This window comes from Oncorhynchus masou, chromosome 23 (genome assembly GCF_036934945.1).
Source record: "Oncorhynchus masou masou isolate Uvic2021 chromosome 23, UVic_Omas_1.1, whole genome shotgun sequence".
Classification (NCBI taxonomy): domain Eukaryota; kingdom Metazoa; phylum Chordata; class Actinopteri; order Salmoniformes; family Salmonidae; genus Oncorhynchus; species Oncorhynchus masou.
This window is the reverse complement of record NC_088234.1, coordinates 27,434,505-27,456,201: the sequence shown is the minus strand read 5'-3', so window position 1 is coordinate 27,456,201 and position 21,697 is coordinate 27,434,505. Positions and strand designations below refer to the sequence as shown.

General features: G+C 42.1%; 1 protein-coding gene across 2 annotated transcripts in view; it reads left to right on the top strand.

The window, feature by feature from the left end:
* The window catches only part of LOC135510673 (phospholipid scramblase 2-like), a 32,335-nt gene extending 10,905 nt beyond the window's left edge, over positions 1 to 21,430 (top strand). Inside the window, exons 1-7 of one of the 2 annotated variants that reach the window (XM_064931768.1) lie at positions 14,713 to 14,888; positions 17,224 to 17,510; positions 17,947 to 17,989; positions 18,176 to 18,396; positions 19,167 to 19,328; positions 19,550 to 19,711; positions 19,845 to 21,430. In XM_064931768.1, coding sequence (XP_064787840.1) covers positions 14,876 to 14,888; positions 17,224 to 17,510; positions 17,947 to 17,989; positions 18,176 to 18,396; positions 19,167 to 19,328; positions 19,550 to 19,711; positions 19,845 to 19,871 — 915 coding nt within the window. In that variant the 5' untranslated portion in view covers positions 14,713 to 14,875 and the 3' untranslated portion in view covers positions 19,872 to 21,430. Of the gene's footprint in view, positions 1 to 14,712; positions 14,889 to 17,223; positions 17,511 to 17,946; positions 17,990 to 18,175; positions 18,397 to 19,166; positions 19,329 to 19,549; positions 19,712 to 19,844 lie in introns of those variants that run through there. The other variant, XM_064931766.1, reaches the window with a different exon arrangement.
* Positions 21,431 to 21,697: the final 267 nt, after the last annotated feature.

Genomic DNA, 21,697 nt, shown 5'->3' with positions numbered 1-21,697 from the left:
TGAGTACGGTTTTGACTCTTTATACACTGTTTATGGATGGTGCTCGGTGTGCGCATTAAGAAAATGGGTCAATCATTTAATTTTGTGGCAATGGAAGCTGTTTTGTATCATTTGTGTTTTCCAAATGATAAGGTATTGTTAGACAAAAATACACCTGCACTCAAGTTTCTGTCAAAATAAATGGCAGATTGAAGTTTGTCTTATTCCATCTTGTTCTGAGGGCAGAAACTAATGTGATTGGTTATTTTATTGTTTAGAACAGGTGGAAAGGGTGTGGAATATCTCCAACCTCAGCTAATTTCAAAGTTTGGCTGGGATTGAATCCTAACCGCATAGTAGCGTGCTTAACATTTCGAGGTAATTTCCAATTGAGCAGACATCTACAGCAGTGGTTCTCAAACCTCTCTTCGGGGACCCCCAGATGTTTTACAATTGAGTTGTAGCTCTGAACTTTACACATTTATTTTGGGATCCACCCCTGTAAATGTCATTTGCCTGATGACATGCGAGTGAAGGAGAGCTTCGTTTCATAAAAGGTAATTTTCCTCCAAGTTCCCTCCTGCCTCCTCCACGCATTTTGTATAGTATATCTTTCTGTTTGTATGACATCTGTAAATAATTAGAGGGTGCTCAACCAACGTGAGTTGAGGCGCAAGCTAAAAATGTGTAAACATCATGGGAAAGGAAAAGGCGCAACGCTCGCTCAACATAAAAAAATGGGTTGTTTTATTTATCAAGTTTAAAAGATTGATGCTTTGGGCCTTCAATGGCCTTCTTCAGATGCATTTTGTATGACACTGGCAGTGGTGGAAACGCACAAAATGAGGTTTGAACCATCAACCTAGTCTTCAGGAGGTTGGGATTCAACCCCTGAACCACACACTCTTTAACACCAAGCACATCTCTGTGTAGTTGAGATTGACAAAAAAACTGAAATAATCATGCATTGAACACACAAAAACAATTTCCCATTGAGCCGATTCCCATATGCAGTGGTTGATCTTTAAGAATCTATTGCCTCATCCGTACTTCAATCTAAGTAACATAATAAAAATACCCCATCAAAATTTGTCAGTTGATGCCTCCAGAGTGGTGCAGCAGTCACTACAGACCCAGGTTCAATCCCAGGCTGTGGGAGACCCATGAGGTGGTGCACAATTGGCCCAGCATCATCTGGGTTAGGGGAGGGTTTGGCCGGCCGGCCGGGACTTCCTTGTCTCATTGCGCTCTAGCGACTCCTTGTGGCAGGGCCAGCTGACTTCGGTCACCAGCTGGACAGTGTTTCCTCCAACACATTGGTGCGGCTGGCTTCCGGGCAAGGTCGTGTTTCGGAGGACACATGGCTCTCAACCTTCGACTCTCCCTAGTCCATAGGGGAGTTGCAGCAATGGGACAAGACTGTATCTACCAATTGGGGAGAAAAAGGGGTAAAAGTAAGCAAAATAAAAAATACAATCTGTCAGTTTAAACTAGAGATATACATGTAAGCTTTTTGCATGGGCTGTGTCTCAATCCACCACATCCTTCTATGTCGGCCTTCCGCATCTGCGGTGGAAGGTGACCAACCTATAGCGGTGTTTGTCAGACCATGGTACAAATTCATATTTTAATATTCAGTTCATATCATATTTACCTGTGGGCCACACCCTTAAACCATGCTTTCCACCCCTTTATTTGTATGTGTTGGGTTATAGTTGAGATTATTCTTTACAGAGTCAAGTATATTTGTCCAGGCCTCAATTGTTCCTTGACTAGCCCCATTCGTTCTCGCTGTCAATAATATTCATGTTATAACTTCTAATAGTAACTGTATCCACTTGCAAATTTGGAGAGAGTGAGCCAGCATATTTTTTGCGGCAGTGCTGTCTGCCAGCAGTATTCGTCTATCATTGATTGAGAGATTCAAGGAGCTATCATCTTTAAGTCACATAAAAGATGCAAAGCATTTAATATTTACATTCTTGCACTTCTAAATTAATTTCCTAATTTTGTCCCAGAAACATTTAACTGCAGGGCACTCCCACATCATATGAAGGAATGTGCCTGCCTGACTTATGGGTAGTGGCGGTTCTAGCTTGTATGGCTCCCTGGGAGAACCCCCCCCCCCAACACAATTTGTGTTGATTTGGCACTCGAGCATCCCCCAACACTGTCAACTAAGAGTCAAGACGAAACCAATTCACAAACCAGAAAGAAATGCAACTATGTCTGTGAAACTATATATTCACAGTATTATGAATGAATTGTGGTTTATTTGGTAGCATTTCGTAGTGTGACTGATTGTACTAAGTACATTAGTACTGTACAAAGTTAGAGGTTTGATAGATTCCCCCGCTCCCCCTACCTCGGGCTTCCAGTGGGGAGACCTGAGGTCAACCTACCCCCGCCCACCTCCCCATCTTGCACTTCTGAGTGGGAGACCTTCCCAGGCAGTAGCTCACAAACTAGAATCACGGCGCCCACTCCGACAAGGTTAATTGACCCACAGTCCCACAAGGTGACATGATGTCATTGACGTGACGTGCAAATGAGCAATAGAAAACCGATCATGCAAATTTCACTAATCCAATTGTTTTGTGTGGGCACATTGTGCCGCCCCCAGTAAGATGCCGCCCATGCGACCTATACTTAAATCCGCCACTGCTTATGGGACACAGTGAACATTTGGAGTTGGGGCCAATTACATGGTAAAATCTTTCCTTGAACAAACTTAAAAAGTATAAATTGATGGTTCAGATTATGGGATGCCAAGGTCATATTTTTCCGTATTCTTTTCCAGTTAGAGGGTTGTTCAGATACAAGTAAATCTGTGGACCATACTTTTTTAATGGCTAGCTCACAATATGAGCTTTCCAAAAGTTGTTTATATATTATAGAGACCAGTCCTTTCGGGAGCGCATATAATTTATTTATAAATCCCATCACTGGATGGTTTGGTAGTTGGGTTTCCCAAGGGACTCCATGTAGAGTACAGTGTATTTGTAGAAAATCAAAGGTGATGAATTATGAAAAATGAAACGGTGTGCCTTTAAGAGGTCAACGAATCCAGCGTATATGGACAGTGAGGTATTGAAAATGAGACATAACACAGGAAATATTCATATAACAGTGAAATATAACATTTACTATATTTAACCGGTGTGAAATGTCTAGCAAGTTAGCTGTGAGCGCTAGTAGCGTTTCAACCAGTAACCTCAGTCGCTCCGACACCTTGAAGTAGTTGTTTCCCTTGCTCTGCAAGAGTTGTGGCTTTTGTGGAGCGATAGGGAACGATGCTTCCTGGGTGACTATCGAAGATGTGTTCAGAGGGTCCCCGTTTCTAGCCCAGTTTTGGGCAAGATGAGAGACGGAAGTAAGTCTATTTTACATATGGACAGGGGTGGTCAAAGACATGAACTCCAGTGATTTTAGATGTACAGTATATGTCATTTGGACTGGAAGCTATTGAAAATGAGATATGTATGTGAATTAATAACCATAGCTGTAATGGGATAAATATTTGTAGAAAATCAAAGGGGAGGAATTTTGAAAATATTTAAAGTGTAACTTTTATAAGAGAGGTCATGGAACACATTGCAATTTTCTGTAGACCTGTAGCTAAAATATGGTAGATAGGAAGGTATTGCAAATTAAATGTATCACAGGAGATAGTCATATAAAATCAGTGCAATGAAAATGGCAATTCCAATGGGTGTACTAAGGAGTAGGGTGGTCAGTGAGATAACATCAAGTGGTTTATGTATATGTCATTGGACTGGAAGCCATTGAAAATCAGATACGTACGTGAATTAATAAACACAGCTGTAATTTGATAACTATTTGTAGAAGATCAAAGGGGGGCATGTTGATCAAATCAAAGGTGTACAGTCGTGGCCAAAAGTTTTGAGAATGACACAAATATTAATTTTCACAAAGTCTGCTGCCTCAGTTTGTATGATGGCAATTTGCATATACTCCAGAATGTTATGAAGAGTGATCAGATGAATCGCAATGAATTGCAAAGTCCCTCTTTGCCATGTAAATGAACTGAATCCCCCAAAAACATTTCCACTGCATTTCAGCCCTGCCACAAAAGGACCAGCTAACATCATGTCAGTGATTCTCTCATTAACACATGTGTGAGTGTTGACGAGGACAAGGCTGGAGATCACTCTGTCATGCTGATTGAGTTCGAATAACAGACTGGAAGCTTCAAAAGGAGGGTGGTGCTTGGAATCATTGTTCTTCCTCTGTCAACCATGGTTACCTGCAAGAAAACACATGCCGTCATCATTGCTTTGCACAAAAAGGCCTTTACAGGCAAGGATATTGCTGCCAGTAAGATTGCACCTCAATCAACCATTTATCAGATCATCAAGAACTTCAAGGAGAACGGTACAATTGTTGTGAAGAAGGCTTCAGGGTGCCCAAGAGAGTCCAGCAAACACCAGGACCATCTCCTAAAGTTGATTCAGCTGCGGGATCGGGGCACCACCAGTACAGAGCTTGCCCAGGAATGGCAGCAGGCAGGTGTGAGTGCATCTGCACGCACAGTGTGGCGAAGACTTTTGGAGGATGGCCTGGTGTTAAGAAGGGCAGCAAAGAAGCCACTTCTATCCAGGATAACATCAGGGGCAGAATGATATTCTGCAAAAGGTACAGGGATTGGACTGCTGAGGACTGGGGTAAAGTAATTTTCTCTGATGAATCCCCTTTCCAATTGTTTGGTGCATCCGGGAAAAAGTTTGTCCAGAGAAGACACGGTGAGCACTACCATCAGTCCTGTGTCATGCCAACAGTAAAGCATCCTGAGACCATTCATGTGTGGGGTTGCTTCTCAGACAAGGGAGTGGGCTCACTCACAATTTTGCTTAAGAACACAGCCATGAATAAAGATTGGTACCAACACATCCTCCGAGAGCAACTTCTCCAAACCATCCAGGAACAGTTAGGTGACGAACAATGCCTTTTCCAGCATGATGGAGCACCTTGCTATAAGGCAAAAGTGATAACTAAGTGCCTCTGGGAACAAAACATCAATATTTTGGGTCAATGGCCAGGAAACTCCCTGACCTTAATCCTATTGAGAATTTGTGGTCAATCCTCAAGAGGCGGGTGGACAAACAAAACCCACATATTCTGACAAACTCCAAGCACTGATTATGCAAGAATGGGCTGCTATCAGTCAGGATGTGGCCCAGAAGTTACTTGACAGCATACCAGGGTGGATTGCAGAGGTCTTGGAAAAGAAGGGTCAACACTGCAAATATTGACTCTTTGCATCAACTTCATGTAATTGTCAATATAAGCCTTTGACACTCATGAAATGCTTGTAATTATACTTCAGTATTCCATAGTAACATCTGACAAAAATATCTAAAGATACTGAAGCAGCAAATTGTTGAAATTAATATGTGTCATTCTCAAAACTTTTGCCCAAGATTGTACCTTAGATATGAGGTCAACGAACCCGCCACACTTGTCTGTTGACCTGTATCTCATATGGACAGTGAGCTATTGAAAATTAGACCTATCACAGGAAATATGCATGTAACATCAGGTAAATAAAAAATGGCAATTCTAATGGGTGTAGCCTATGGACGAGGAGGTCAGAGACCTAACCTCAAGTGGTTTTAGATGTACAGTACCAGTCAAAAGTTTGGACCCAACTACTCATTCAAGGGTTTTTATTTATTCGTACTATTTTATACATTGTAGAACAGTGAAGACATCAAAACTGAACCAAAAACGTGTTTAACATATCAAAATATGTTATATTTGAGATTCTTCAAAAGTAGCCACCCTTTGCCTTGATGACCGCTTTGTACACTCTTGGCATTCTCTCAACCAGCTCCGCCTGGAATGCTTTTCCAACCGTCTTGAAGGAGTTTTCGCATGGAATAGCCTTCATTTCTCAGAACAAGAATAGACTGATGAGTTTCAGAAGAAAGTTTTGTTTCTAGCCATTTTGAGCCTGTAATCGAACCCACAAATGCTCATGTTCCAAATACTCAAGTCTGAAGGCGGACAGTTTTTGCTTCTTTAAATCAGAACAGTTTTCAGCTGTGCTGGCATAATTGCAGACGGGTTTTCTAATGATCAATTAGCCTTTTAAAATAATAAACTTGGATTAGGTAACAACGTGCCATTGGAACACAGTAGTGATGGTTGCTGATAATGGGCCTCTGTAGATATTCCATTAAAAAAAATACCTGCCATTTCCAGCTACAATAGTCATTTACAACATTAACAATGTCTATGCTGTATTTCTGAACAATTTGATGTTATAATGGACAAAAAGTGCATAAACGATAGTGTGGATATTGAACAAAAATACAGAAGCAAGAAAAAGTTTGTGAACCCTTTGGAATTACCTGGTTTCCTGCATAAATTTGTCATACAATTTGATCTGATCTTCATCTAAGTCACAACAGACAAACACAGTCTGCTTAAACTAATAACACAAACAATTATACATTTTCATGTCTTTATTGAACACACCATGTAAACAATCACAGTTCAGGTTTCTAAAAAGTATGTGAACCCTTGGATTTAATAACTGGTTGACCCTCCTTCGGCAGCAATAACCTCAACCAAACATTTTCTGTATTTGCAGATCAGACCTGCACAATGGTCAAGAGGAATTTCAGACCATTCCTAATTACAAAACTGTTTCAGTTCAGCAATATTCTTGGGATGTCTGGTGTGAACCACTCTTGAGATCATGCCACAGCATCTCAATCGAGTTGAGGTCAGGACTCTGACTGGGCCACTCCAGAAGGTGTATGTTCTTCTGTTGAAGCCATTCTGTTGTTGATTTACTTCTGTGTTTTGTGTCGTTGTCCTGTTGCATCATCCAACTTTTGTTGAGCATCAATTGGCGGGCAGATAACCTTACATTCTCCTGCAAAATGTCTTGATAAAGTTGGGAATTCATTTCCCATCAATGATAGCAAGCTCTCCAGGCCCTGAGGCAGCAAAGCAGCCCCAAACCATGATACTCCCTCCACCATACTTTACAGTTGGGATGAGGTTTTGATGTTGGTGTGCTGTGCCTTTTTTCTCCATACATAGTATTGTGTTCCTCCCAAACAACTCAACTTTAGTTTAATCTGTCCACAGAATATTTTGCCAGTAACACTGTGGAACATCCATGTGCTCTTTTGCAAACTTCAGATGTGCAGCAATGTTTTTTGGACAGCAGTGGCTTCTTCCATGGTGTCCTCCCATGAACACCATTCTTGTTTAGTGTTTTACGTATCGTAGACTCGTCAAAGATATTAGCATGTTCCGGAGATATCTGTAAGTCTTCAGCTGACACTAGAATTCTTAACCTCATTGAGCATTCTGCTCTGTACTCTTGCAGTCACCTTTGCAGGACGGCCACACCTCGGGAGAGCAGCAACAGTGGTGAACGATCTCTATTTATAGACAATTTGTCTTAACGTGAACTGATGAACATCAAGGCTTTTAGAGATACTTTGTAACCCTTTCCAGCTTTATGCAAGTCAACCATTCTTAATCTTAGGTCTTCTGAGATCTCTTTTGTTCAAGGCATGGTTCACATCAGGCAATGCTTCTTGTGAATAGTAAACTCTAATTTTGTGAGTGTTTTTTATAGGGCAGGGCAGCTCTAACCAGCATCTCATCTCGTCTCATTGATTGGACTCCAAGTTAGCTGACTCCTGACTCCAATTAGCTTTTGCAGGAGTCATTAGCCTCGGGGTTCACATACCTTTTCCAACCTACACTGTGAATATTTAAATGTATTCAATATAGACAAGAAAAATACAATAATTTGCGTGTTATTAGTTTAAGCTCACTGTGTTTGTCTATTGTTGTGACAGACAAAGATCAGATCAAATAGCATGACCAATTTATAGAGAAATCCAGGGAATTTCAAAGGGTTCACATACTTTTTCTTGTCACTATATAAACGCAACATGCAACAATTTCAAAGATTTAACTGAGTTACAGTTCATTTAAGGAAATCAGTCAATTGAAATAAATTCATTAGGCTCTAACCTATGGATTTCACATGACTGGGAATACAGATATGCATCTGTTGGTTACAGATACCTTTAAAAAAAAGGTGGGGCGTGGATCAGAAACCCAGTCAGTATCTGGTGTGACCACCATTTGCCATATGCTGCACATATAGTTGATCAGGCTGTTGATTGTGGCCTGTGGAATGTTGTCCCACTCCTCTTCAATGGCTGTGTGAAGTTGCTGGATATTGTCAGGAATACGTCGATCCAGTGCATCCCAAACATGCTTAATGGGTGGCATGTCTGGTGAATATGCAGGCCTTGGAAAAACTGGGACTTTTTCAGCTTCCCGGAATTGTGTACATTTCCTTGCGACATGGGGCCATACATTATCATGCTGAAACATGAGGTAATTGTAGAGGATGAATGGCACAACAATTGACCTCAGGGTCTCATTACGGTATCTCTGTGCATTCAAATTGCCATCGAAAAAATGCAATTGTGTTCGTTGTCCGCAGCTTCTGCCTGCCAATACCATAACCCCACCGCCACCATGGGGCACTCTGTTCACAATGTTAACATCAGCAAACCGCTCACACACACGATTGCCATACACGTGGTCTGCGGTTGTGAGGCCGATTGGACATACTGCAAAATTCTCTAAAGCGACATTGAAGTTGGTTTAAAGGAAAAGAAATTAACATTCAGTTCTTTGGCAACAGCTCTGGTGGACATTCCTGCAGTCAGTATGCCAATTGCACACTCCCTAAAAACATGAGACATCTGTGGCATTGTGTTGATAAAGCTGCACATTTTAGAGTAGTCTTTTATTGCCCCTGCACAAGGTGCACCTGTGTAATGATCATGCTGTTTAATCAGCTTCTTGATATGCTACACCTGTCAGGTGGATTGATTATTTTTGCAGAGAAATGTTCACTAACAGGGATGTAAAAAAATGGAACATTTCTGGGATATTTTATTTCAGCTCATGAAACATGGGACCCACGTTTTTATATTTTTGTTCAGTGTATATTTAGTCCCTATTTTGTTTTGTATTTCGTGGATTTCATTTAGAAAAAGCCCATAGTTTCACTCAGAAACCTGCAGCCACAGGAGTTAGCTGGTCATTTGGAAGTTCAGCCGCGAAACAGCACCACAGAGTTCTATCACAGATAGAAGAATGAGACAGCTGTTTCACCAGTTGTATAATGGGAGAAGATGGAGCGGGATCGATTTTGAGTCATCCTGCACTTTTTCCCATCAATTAAACATTTGATCTCAATACAGTTTGCTGTTCCCAAAAAAATATAATCTGTTACGAACAGAGTGGACTATGTTTTGTAAACTTTAGTTTAAAAAAATGGCGTTGTGAAGGAGTGCAAGGGCGAATTGATCTATTGCAAACGCATACTTCACAGAGTAGCTGTTCCCTAATGTAAATATGCAAATACATGCTGGAATGTGCCAATAGATCTTGCTAGCTCGTGCTTCGCTATGTCCACCTCCAGACTTGTTCTGCTCACTATGATTAACCACTATTTGCTCACATTGGAAACGACAGGCTGTGGTCTATCTTGGGTTAGTTATAATAACCTTTGGTTCTATTGAGCAGTGACCACTTTTTGATCATGCCCATGATGAACAAATAATGAAAGACAAGCACTGTAGTTTTGAGTTCCACAAAGTGGGTGTGGAAGAGGTGATTTTTTTTGGTTGCTATCTATAAATAAGGACAAACCACCCGGTGCTGACAATCTGGATGGTAAATTGCTGAAATAGCAGAGCACCCATGAATGGTTCAAACAGATTACCAATCAGCCTGTTACAAGTGCTTAGCAAGGTTTTGGAAAACACTGTTGTTGGTTTTTTTTACAGAAAACAACTTAACAGACTTTCAGCATGCTTATAGGGAAGGGCACTTAACATTCTCTGCACTGACACAAATGCCTGATTGCCTGAAAAAATGTATAGTAAGAAGATTGTGGAAGCTGTTTTGTTAGACTCCAGTGCAGCTTTTGATGTCATTGATTGTCACGTTCTGACCATAGTTTTTTTGTGTTATCTTTGTTTTAGTGTTGGTCAGGACGTGAGCTGAGTGGGCATTCTATTTTGTGTGTCTAGTTTTCACATTTCTATGTTTGGCCTGATATGGTTCTCAATCAGAGGCAGGTGTTAGTCATTGTCTCTGATTGGGAACCATATTTAGGTAGCCTGTTTGGTGTTGGGTTTTGTGGGTGGTTGTTTCCTGTCTATGCACCAGATAGGACTGTTTTGGTTTTTGCACACTTTTGTAGTGTTCACGGTTAGGGTCTTTATTAAACATGTTGAACTCTAACCATGCTGTGCTTTGGTCCCGTCCTTCATCCACAGAAGAAAGCCGTTCTAGATTATAACCTATTGCTGAAAAAATGTAGGTATTACGGATTTGCATCCGCTGCCTTATTATGAATTGAATGTTCCCTATCTAATAGAAAACATAGGGTTTTTGTTAATGGACAAGTCTCTCTCATGCGTATTCCGTTAGGGCCATTGTTTTTACAAAATGATGTTCCACTGACCTTGAATAAAGCCTGTGTACACTGGTGACTCGAGTATACACGTCGGCTGCAAGTGTAAATTAAATAACTGCGACACTTATCATAGTTTTAGAATGGATGACTAGCAATAGGTTGGTGCTAAATGTCTCAAACTAAAAGCATAATTTTTTGGACAAATCATTAGCTCAATGCTAAATCTTGTTTAGATATTGAATAATGTGGCTATTGAGCAAATTGAGGAGACTAATGTAACCCGAGATGGCAAGCTTTCATGGTGAAAACATATAGACACAATGGTTGCTTAAAGGTCTGTCCATGATAACGCGTTGCTCTGCCTTCTTGACATCTCAGTCGACCAGACAGATACTACAGGCCTTAGTTTTGTCGCACCTCGACTACTGCCCAGCTATGTGGTTATGTGCGGCAAAGAATGACATAGGTAAATTGCAGTTGGTCCAGAACAAAGCAGCATGTATCGGACTTAGATGTACACAGAGGGAAGTGTCAGTAACATGCATGTCAGTCTCTCCTGGCTCAAAGTTGAGGAGAGATGAACTGCATCACTATGGGTCTTTGTGCCGAGGTATTGATGTGTTGAAGGTAACTAACGGTCTGTTCAAGCAGTTACATAGTTCGGACACTCATTGGTACAACACAAGACATGCAACCAGAGGTATCTTCACAGTCCCCAGGTCCAGAACAGAGGCTGGGAAACAATATTAAATAGAGCTATGACTACATGGAATTCTGTGCCAGCCCAGGTAACACAAGCTAGCAATAATTAGTTTTTTTTATTATAAAAGAACACCATACTGCACAAAGGGGACTGTGAAGAGACAGACATGTTATGTCTTGTATTGTAATTTGCACTGTACTATGTGCATATGTATATTTCAGTCATTGACTAATCATTTTCTGTTATACAGTTGAAGTCAGAAGTTTACATACACCTTAGCCAAATGCATTTGAACTAAGTTTTTCAAAATTTGACATTTAATCCTAGCAAAAATTCCCTGTCTTAGGTCAGTTAGGATCACCACTTTATTGTAAGAATGTGAAATGTCAGAATAATACTAGAGAGAAGGATTTCTTTCAGCTTTTATTTCTTTCATCACATTCCCAGTGGGTCAGCAGTTTACATACACTGAATTAGTATTTGGTAGCATTGCCTTCAAATTGTTTAACTTGGGTCAACCGTTTTGGGTAGCCTTCCACAAGCTTTCCACAAAAAGTTGGGTGTATGTTGGCCCATTCCTGCTGACAGAGCTGGTGTAACTGAGTCTGGTTTGTAGGCCTCTTTGCTCGTACACGCTTTTTCAGTTCTGCCCACAATTTTTCTATAGGATTGAGGTCAGGGCTTTGTGATGGCCACTCAAATACCTTGACTTTCTTGTCCTTAAGACATTTTGCCACAACTTTGGAAGTATGCTTGGGGTCATTGTCCATTTGGAAGACCCATTTGCGACCAAGCTTTAACTTCCTGATTGATGTCTTGAGATGTGGTTTCAATATAGCCACAATTTTCCATCCTCATGATGCCATCTATTTTGTGAAGTGCACCAATTCCTCCTACAGCAAAGCACCCCCACAATATGATTCTGCCACCCCCGTGCTTCACGGTTGGGATGGTGTTCTTCAGCTTGCAAGCCTCCTCCTTTTTCCTCCAAACATAACGATGGTCATTATGGTCAAACATTTCGATTTTTGTTTCATCAGACCAGAGGACATTTCTCCAAAAAGTACGATCTTTGTCCCCATGTGCAGCTGCAAACCGTTGTCTGGCTTTTTTATGGTGGTTTTGGAGCAGTGGCTTCTTCCTTGCTGAGTAGCCTTTCAGGTCAATATAGGACTTGTTTTACTGTGGATATAGATACTTTTGCACCCGTTTCCTCCAGCATCTTCACAAGGTCCTTTGCTGTTGTTCTGGGATTGATTTGCACTTTTTGCACCAAAGTAATTTCATCTCTAGGAGACAGAACGCATCTCCTTCCTGAGCGGAATGACGGCTGTGTGGTCCCATGGTGTTTTTACTTGCGTAATATTGTTTGTACAGATGAACGTGGTACCTTCAGGTGTTTGGAAATTGTTCCCAAGGATGAACCAGACTTGTGGAGGTCTACAATTATTTTTCTGATGTCTTGGCTGATTTCTTTGGATTTTCCCATTATGTCAACCAAAGAGGCACTGAGTTTGAAGGTAGGCCTTGAAATACATCCACATGTTCACCCCCAATTGACTCAAATTATGTAAATTAGCCGATCAGAAGCTTCTAAAGCCATAACAGCATTTTCTGGAATTTTCCAAGCTGTTTAAAGGCACAGTCAACTTAGTGTATGTAAACTTCTGACCACTGGAATTGTGATACAGTGAATTAAAAGTGAAATAATCAGTCTGTAAGCAATTGTTGAAAAATTACTTGTCTCATGCACAAAGTAGATGTCCTTGCCAAAACTATAGTTTGTTAACAAGAAATTTGTGGAGTGGTTGAAACACTTAGGTTGGAGTCATTAAAACCAGTTTATGTAAACTTCTGACTTCAAATGTATATATTATGTAATGTTTCACGCAATTCTCTATTGAATGAACATATTTGTCTAATCCTTGAATGAATTCATTTTATCGGTGAACGTCCTACACGCAAGCTAGTACAATGCTAGCTAGCAAACACTTGTTAGTGCCTACCTTCTAATTCTAAATGTAATTTCAACACCTATGCTGTTGGTGGCAGTAACACAGTGTCCTCTCTCTGTCACCAATTGACATCTTGTCTCATCTCACAGTGTCTGTGGTGTGAGAAGGTATCTTCTGGAGCCAGACCCTATTGGAAGAAACTTAAATACTTATTTGCTTATAGGGTGTATTGTATGTACTGTGTATCAAACAATTTGCATAACCCACATGCTTTTAGAATGTTGAGTGGCAAATTGCACTTATACATAGAGTACCACAAAATTAGTCACAATACCCATAGAACCTAGCGGTCAAACAGGGAAATGGTTCCAATCGTTTTTCCACCATTTACTTCTTTCTCCCATAAGGGATTTTAGAAAAATATATGGTGGAAAAACGATTGGAACCATTTCCCTGTTTGACCACTAGGTTTTATGGGTATTATGACAACTCCACTGTGGGGCTCTATGGATGGATGTTTTAGATCTTATGTTGGAGAATTATGAAAGGACAAATTTTGTTTTTATAGCGTCGTATGTTAATGGTTTGTCTGGACTGGGGACATGTTTAGTGTCATTCTCCCTCTCTTTCACAACAACCCTGTTCTCTCTGCTCTGCTTTTTATAGCCCAAGCCCACCAATCCATCATTGTCCCCCACGATGAATCCGTAACACAATTTGGTACACGTGCTGCAAACACTGTCAAGACTCAACATATGCAAGAACATTCATATCAGTGGTGCCATAACGGGCACATGTTTATATCTTTTGATCTGTTTGACTCAGAATGCTGAAATTGGTCTTGCCAAAGTTTTCCATAGAGTCTACGGGAGTGGACAAGTGTCACGTGTGCTCCCTCTCCGGCCTCTAGGTCACCAGGCTGCTCGTTTTGGCGCACACCTGTCACCGTCGTTACACGCACATGGTCTGTTTATTTTATTAAAACACTCACTCCCTGAACCTGCTTCGCAACTCTCAGCGCACATCCTTACAGAATGAAGCATCGTGGAGTGTTTTTTCGAGTTAGGTGGGAATGAAGTTGGGTCTGGGAGCTGCTACAGGCTTTCATGCCTCAGCCCGGATTGACAGGCTCTCATGCCTCGACTGGCTCGCTGGTCTTTCATGCCTTCGCCGGATCGCCAGGCCCCCTTGCCTCAGCGGGGGTGACCTCTCCGCTCATGATCCCGGGCATCGTCCTTTGGGTTGGCGTCCTGCGCCTGGAGCCGTACGCGCCGGGGACGGGGTACCGTCAGTTATGCTCTATCTCCGGCGCTCTGTCGTCATTCTCCTTCGTTTTAGCCGGATTGACGGCTTTCCTGCGCCTCTGCAGAGGTGACCGGTCCGCTCCTGTTCCCTGGGATCGTCATTTTGGTCGGTGTCCTGCGGCTGAAGCTGCACTTCAGGGAAGGGGTTCAGTCACGCGTGCTCCCACTCCGGCTTCCAGATCAAATCAAATCACCAGGTGCTCGTTATGGCGCACACCTGTCACCATCGTTACGCGCACCAGCGCATCGTCAGATACGTGGACTCATCACTTCCTTGATTACCTGCCCCTTTGGTTCTTTCCCCATGCGTCTTTGTTTCTGTTTCATGTTCTTGGTTTTATAAAATCACCCACTACTCCCTGAACGTGCTTCCCGACTCTCACCGCACATCGTTACGAGTAAATCCGCCTGCTAGCCACTGCTTGTCCACTAAGTCATGTCAGCCCCAGGTAAATATGTTCTACATAATTTAGTCATCATATTATACTGGGGTTGTTTTTCTCATAAATTGCATCTTTGCAGGATAACTGTCTGTGTTCATCGGCCCCATTTCAGTACATGACTGACGTTACACACAGAAGCTCAACTTTTGGCTTTGGCTGTATAAAGAAAGTAATCGCCATCTGCTCCCATTCAACCTTGCATAGAATTACATTTTGTATTACTTAAACAAAATAACTGTTTTGATATCTCAAACGCGTAAGATGGTTGGTCTTTGCAAAATAACTATTTTGAATGTAGCGGTTGTCAGCCAGAATGCTAATGTACATTGACAGGCAGTAGCAAAGGCTATCCAAAAAGCCTTTGGTTAGTTTAAAAAGTATAATACTGTTGATTTGCGACAATTAGACATTATCTTAACAGGACACTCGTATGAGCCTCAAAATCCAAAGGTAGTCAAATTCACTCATAAGCAGCATGTAAATGTAGGCGTTTTTGGAATTCGTTACATTATCACACGTTTTGCAAATTCGTAACGTATAATACGAGTTGTTGTTCGTGACACATACGAAAGGGGTGATGGACATCTACCAATTATTTATTTAACTAGGTAAATCCGTTAACGTTATTTACAATGACACCGGCCAAGCCCGGACAACGCTGGGCCAATTGTGCGTCTATGGGACTCCCAATCACGGCCGGTTGTAATACAGCCTGGATTCGAACCAGGGTGTCTGTAGTCACGCCTCTAGCGCTGAGATGCGCTAGAGCAGTGCTTTAGACCGCTGCGCCACTCGGTTACCATGCAAAACCTACAGAATATCACAAAATGCTGACACCAGGTTGGTGTTTTGCCACCAACTTGTGCCCAATGTTTGAGAACACAAAGGGTGTAAATGTGAATCTGTTTGACATCACAAACTGTGACTTGAGTCTCTTCCTGAATGAATAGATAACTGAACTGGTGTTTTTCTTCACCAGGGTTGTAAATCATTACTTCACACCTTAGCTAACGGAAACCGTTTAGCAACGGAAACAAGTTTCTATTGGACATATTCAGTTAGGTCCCTTCCCATTTCGTTCCGTTGGGTTCCTAGTGAATACACCCCTGCTTCTACTCCACATTCCTCGAGGCGCTCAACTGAAACTTTACCCTCTCCCGAATTGTTGAAGTAGGAAAAGGATGTATGAAATGTCTAATTTCAATACTAAAAAAGACCATCCCAATTTTGACAAGTCAATTCATGTTCTTACATTTAAATGCACAATGTAAAAATGTTCTTTGCTTCCAAAAATCTTTACTTTCAGTAGTTAACAAAAAGGGAAAGTGCAAACATCTGCTGGTCTCAATCTCCCCTCTCTTGGTCTAGGTGTCTGTAATCCAGGGGCAATTTTTCAGTAAAAAGAAAGCTCGTCAACCTTTTTGTTTTCCTACCTTAGAGGTAGGAATGTGGAAATGGGTGCGGCGATAGGTCCACATTTCAGTGGGTTGCTTTGCTCACATCTGGGTGACTCCATGCCAGCGTAGCCTGGAAATATTTTTGTAATCTCAGATTGTTCCTGTAAGTGTCACATAGTAACTTCATTGGGATGAAGGATGATTGACAGTTTTTACATTTGTATCACAAACCATTTTTGAGAAAATCATGAAAGTGGCAATTTTAGTCCCTTTTTAGACCTATACATGCCTTCCTGTAAGACCTATGATCTGTGAAACGTGTATGATAGACATCTTGTAACTACTTTTTATAGTGTTTTTAAGTATGGAGTTGTCTAGATTCTGAAATGTAATTTTTCACTATTCAAAATATTAATCTTAAGTACCCATTTTGTGTATTTTTAGACATTGTTTGCCATCCAGCCACTGCCTGATAAGAATAGTAAGCAGTGGTCAAAATGATTCGACTGGAATTCGATTCTGAGCAGGACGACCGCAGATTCTTGACAACAGTTAATCACAAATTTCCCTGTTGCACCGTAATGAAACTCCCCCTGGGTATTTTCCCCAATAGGATTTGTGTAATGCTATTATTCCTGTGTATTCGAGATAAGAAAAAGCTTGCTGTGTAAAAGGCTAACTACGTTGCTGTAAGCTTAGATTATGTGAAATTACTTTTGTTCCTTGCAGTTTCCATTGAACGAGTGGTACGTTGTGGGGAGTCCATTGGTGTCCAGCAATACGGCCCACTTTTGTTAATGCCATACAATAATTTCCTTAATGCAGAATCTCCAATGCATGAGCTTTAATAACACCAGTTCACACTCCCCACATTTGCATCCATAACTCCATATTCATGTTTAGCTTTTTATCAATATGAATGTATTATAATACTATTTCCTCAGGTTACCCATCCCCTCACCAGGGTCCTGGAAGTTACTCCACGGCACCCTACCCTGTTCCTCATGGTGGGTATGGTGACCCTAACCATGCTCCCCCACTGGTTGACTTCCATATGGGCTACAACCACAAACAACTCCACCCAGGCCAGCCTGTGATGCACCAGCCTGTGCCCATGCCTGAATATGGGGTACCTCAAATGGGCCCAGGCTATGGTGGTCCCATGCCTGGGCCTGAATTTGGTGCAGTTGTGCCTGTTGGAGTTCCACCTGGTCTGGAGTACCTAACACAGGTAGGTTTGCTTGGAAAAGTATCACAGCAGGCTGTCAAATACACTGATTTCACAAACATCACTCTGCATGGCAAACATACACACAGGGACTTCTGAGTGGCACAGCGGTCTAAGGCACTGCATCTCAGCCACAGAGGCATCACTACAGACCCTGGTTCGGTCCTGGGATGTATCACAACCCGGCCGTGATTGGGAGTCTTTTAGGGCGGTGAATAATTGGCCCAGCGTCATCCGGGTTAAATAAAGGTAAAATACACAATCCATGTCTCAAGGCTTATAAGTCCTTTAACCTGTGTGTCCCCCCCCCTTCATCTACACTGATTTAACAGGTGACATTAAGGGATCATAGCTTTCACCTGGATTCACCTGGTCAGTCTGTCATGAAGGATGTTCCTAATGTTTTGTACACTATCTCATACTCTGTTCTGCGTTTCAGATTGACCAGCTCCTTATACACCAAAAAGTGGAGTTGCTGGAAGGTGAGCTTGCTAGTCTTATCGAAGTACAGAGAGAACAGAAGTAAAGGCATTGTAAAAATCGATAAATTATGAGGACAAAGTGACCACCGCCAAACTACTGTTTTCCTGTTTACGTTCCTGCGTTTGTCCTCTCACCTTCCCCACCATCCCCTCTTCCTTCTTCTCCCTCCGTTCCCCTCTCCTCAGTGTTCATTGGCTTTGAGACCAACAACCAGTACGAGATCAAGAACAGCCTGGGTCAGAAGATCTACAAGGCCAAGGAGAAGAACGACTGCTGCACACGCAACTGCTGCGGTGCCCTGCGTAGCTTCGACATGAAGATCAAGGACAACACGGACCGCGAGGTCATCCGCCTCATACGTCCCTTCCGCTGTGCCTCCTGCTGGTGCCCCTGCTGCCTGCAAGAGGTACAATGGGGCGCTGAACCCTGAGACAAATATTTGACTATGTAACCAGGAAAGAAAATGCATAAAATCATCATTGAGTCTTGATGTGTTAGGAGTAAAGGGACAGGTCACCTAAAATGCAATTGTTTTATTTATCCTCAGGTTAGCATTGCTATACAACACTATGAAGTATAAGTTAACGATGCTAATGCTAAAAAGAAACTCTTGGACTCAAAGCCATTTTGTACTGTCCTACCAAATCCTTAGTGTCTGCTTTGTAAAGATCCATGAATGACACTGAAGGGTCCTTTTGTCAGTCCAAACCCTCTCCCAGACTGTCTTGATCTGGTGCCATCGCTTCACCTTTCAGTTCTGTCTCTAGTGAATCACATTTTCTGGCAGGCTAACCACAGTACTTTCTGACCTGTGGAATTATTTAGAACTCTGGATCTGGACCCGCTCGGGCCCCTGATAGGATCTCTGGTATTCGGGTACAGGTGGAGCCGTGAAGTATAGTACATTTCTAAGGTCCCTTATGACTGCAGTGTCACACATTAGTTCAGTGTCTATGGAGACACAGCCCCACAGTTACCATGTGAAGCATATTACCTTTGTCATTATAGTGATTGCAACGCCAATATCGGACACCAATGCACTCATCAAATTAGTGCCATATTACCTGCTGAAGCGAGCTTTGCAGTAAGCCAAGCACATGCTATTTAAAGACACACTGTACAGACGAAGCCTATTATAAACATGGTCAAATACCTTTCAAATGTTGTGTCCCTCAGCTCGAGGTCCAAGCCCCGCCTGGCACCACCATAGGTTATGTGTCCCAGGACTGGAACCCCTGCGTGCCCAAGTTCTCCATCAAGGGGGCCAACATGGAGACCGTAATGAAGCTGGAAGGACCCTGCTTTGCCTGCAACTGCTGCGGGGATGTGAATTTTGAGGTGAAGGGTCATACAGTTTGGGCTTTCTTTCGGTGAAATCGGTTCATAACAGTCCTATTTAACTAGAACAAACCTAATCTTTGGACTTTTAGACCAGAAAAGATTGGCTAAGTTACCCTTTTGTCTACACACTCATCTAATCCTTTCAGAAGTAGGGATGTGATGAGGTGCAGTGGGCAAGTCCTTGTCTCTGACCCATGTGTTTTGCTGCACACTCGTAGCTGACGGGGGAAGATGGAGGCAAGCCCATCGGCCGCATCAGTAAGCAGTGGGGTGGCCTGATAAAGGAGGTCTTCACCGACACGGACAACTTTGGCATCCAGTTCCCCATGGACCTGGATGTCAAGATGAAGGCTGTGCTCGTGGGCGCCTGCTTCCTCATCGTAAGTCCCATTTGTCTGTTTAATTTTTTTTTGAATCACAGAACTTGACACGTGTAAATCCTATTACTATGCTGATAAGATGAGCAGTTGTTGGAGAAAATTTAGTTGACATTTCTTCTTTTCTGCCTCACAGGATTTCATGTTCTTCGAGAAGGACTGAGCACTTGAGTCAAACTCTCTTTCTGTTCCCATTTGCAATCCCCCCTTTTTTTCCCGATTCTGTTTGAAACTCCTTCCTTATTTGAAACCTTAGAGGAAGCTGCCAATCCTAGAACTCTTTCTGTGTAACACGTGAGGTCTTATCTGATGAGCTTACATAGCCTCTGGACTGTTTCTGTCTATCCACTCGAATGTAAGAATCAGCAACTGGGCTATGAGACATAGGCCTTAGTTGTCTTTCATGGGTTTCTCCACTCTCTCCACGGAGTTCTGTTTTTTGCATTTGTTCTATCAAATTGATTTCTTGTTTATCTATGTACATTTGGGGGTTCAGAACAGTATGGAAACTTGTTCTTAAATACTTTTTCAATATTTTCTTTTTAGTCACTGCCATGGCAAGTATTTTTATCATACCAAATGGCTTCAGTTGCAGTATTACATTCTAGATTCTTTATTTTAGTGTTGAAAATTATGATTACTTACTGTTGTCACCTGTCAAATCCACTTCAATCAGTGTAGATGAAGGGGAGGAGACGGGTTAAAGTAGGATTTTTAAGCCTTGAGACTGTGTATTTGTGCCATTCAGAGGGTGAATGGGCGAGACAAAAGATTTGTGCCTTTGAATGGGGTATGGTAGCAGGTGCCAGGCAAACCGGTTGGTATCAAGAACTGCACCGCTGCTGACTTCTTCACGCTCAACAGTTTCCCGTGTGTATCAAGTATGCTCCGCCACCCATAAGCCACCTTGACACAACTGTGGGAAGCATTGGAGTCGGCATCCCTGTGGAACGCTTGTAGAGTCCATGCCCTGACGAACTGAGGCTGTTCTGAGCGCAAAAGGGGATACGACTCCAATATTAGGAAGGTGGTCCTAATATTTTGTACACTCAGTGTAAATTTTTCCAGGCCTCAGTTGTTCCTTGACAAGCACCATTCATTCACGCTGTTGATCATTTTAATGTTACTACTTCTGATAGTAACTATATCCACTGGGGAAGTGGGAGAGAGTGAGGTGGCTCAAATCAAATCCATCTGAGTCAACATCTTTTTTTTGCAGCAATGATTGTCAGAGATTCAAGGAGTTATCATCATTAAGTAACATAATTGATGCGAAGCATTGAGTATTTACATTCATCCACTTAAAAAAACAACGACTTTGTCCCAGAATCATTTACCTGCAGGGCATGCCTTCATCATGAAGGAATGGGCTTACCTGACTTAAGGGACATAGTGAAAAGTTGGGGCCAATTTCTTGGTAAACTGTTTCCTTTGGTGTTATATACAGTGTAATTTTGTTCATGGGTTCAGTATGATGACTCTTTGCACTGTTTAGGGAAAGTGTTATATTTGTATTAGCCAACAAGGGTCTGGTTTCAATCAGTCGTGCTGAAGCGTGATTGAAATTTAAATGCAAGATTTCTGCATTTGCATTAAACGCTGCATATGTCGGCTCAATCGAAAATGACTTTTTGAATTTCAACCATGCGTATTTTCGGCACTACAGATTGAATCCAGCCCTGGGTCAAACAGTTGTGGTAAATAAAGCAGTTTTGTACCCTTTTTTTCATTCTGCGTGACCTGTATTTTTACACTTGGGTCTTGATTCAGTCCGTATCGCTGGAGAGCTTTGCTGCAGCGCAAAATACAGTTAAAGCCAATGTTCCTGCACTGACCGTCAACGCCGCTGATGCCGACTCAATCGGGAATGACACATTTCATTCCCGCTACAGCATGTCAGTGTTACGGATTGAATTGAGTCTTAGGTCTGTGATTCAATCCGATCACCTCTTTCTGGTTATGCATCTTTTTAAAGGTAATGGTTCCGTA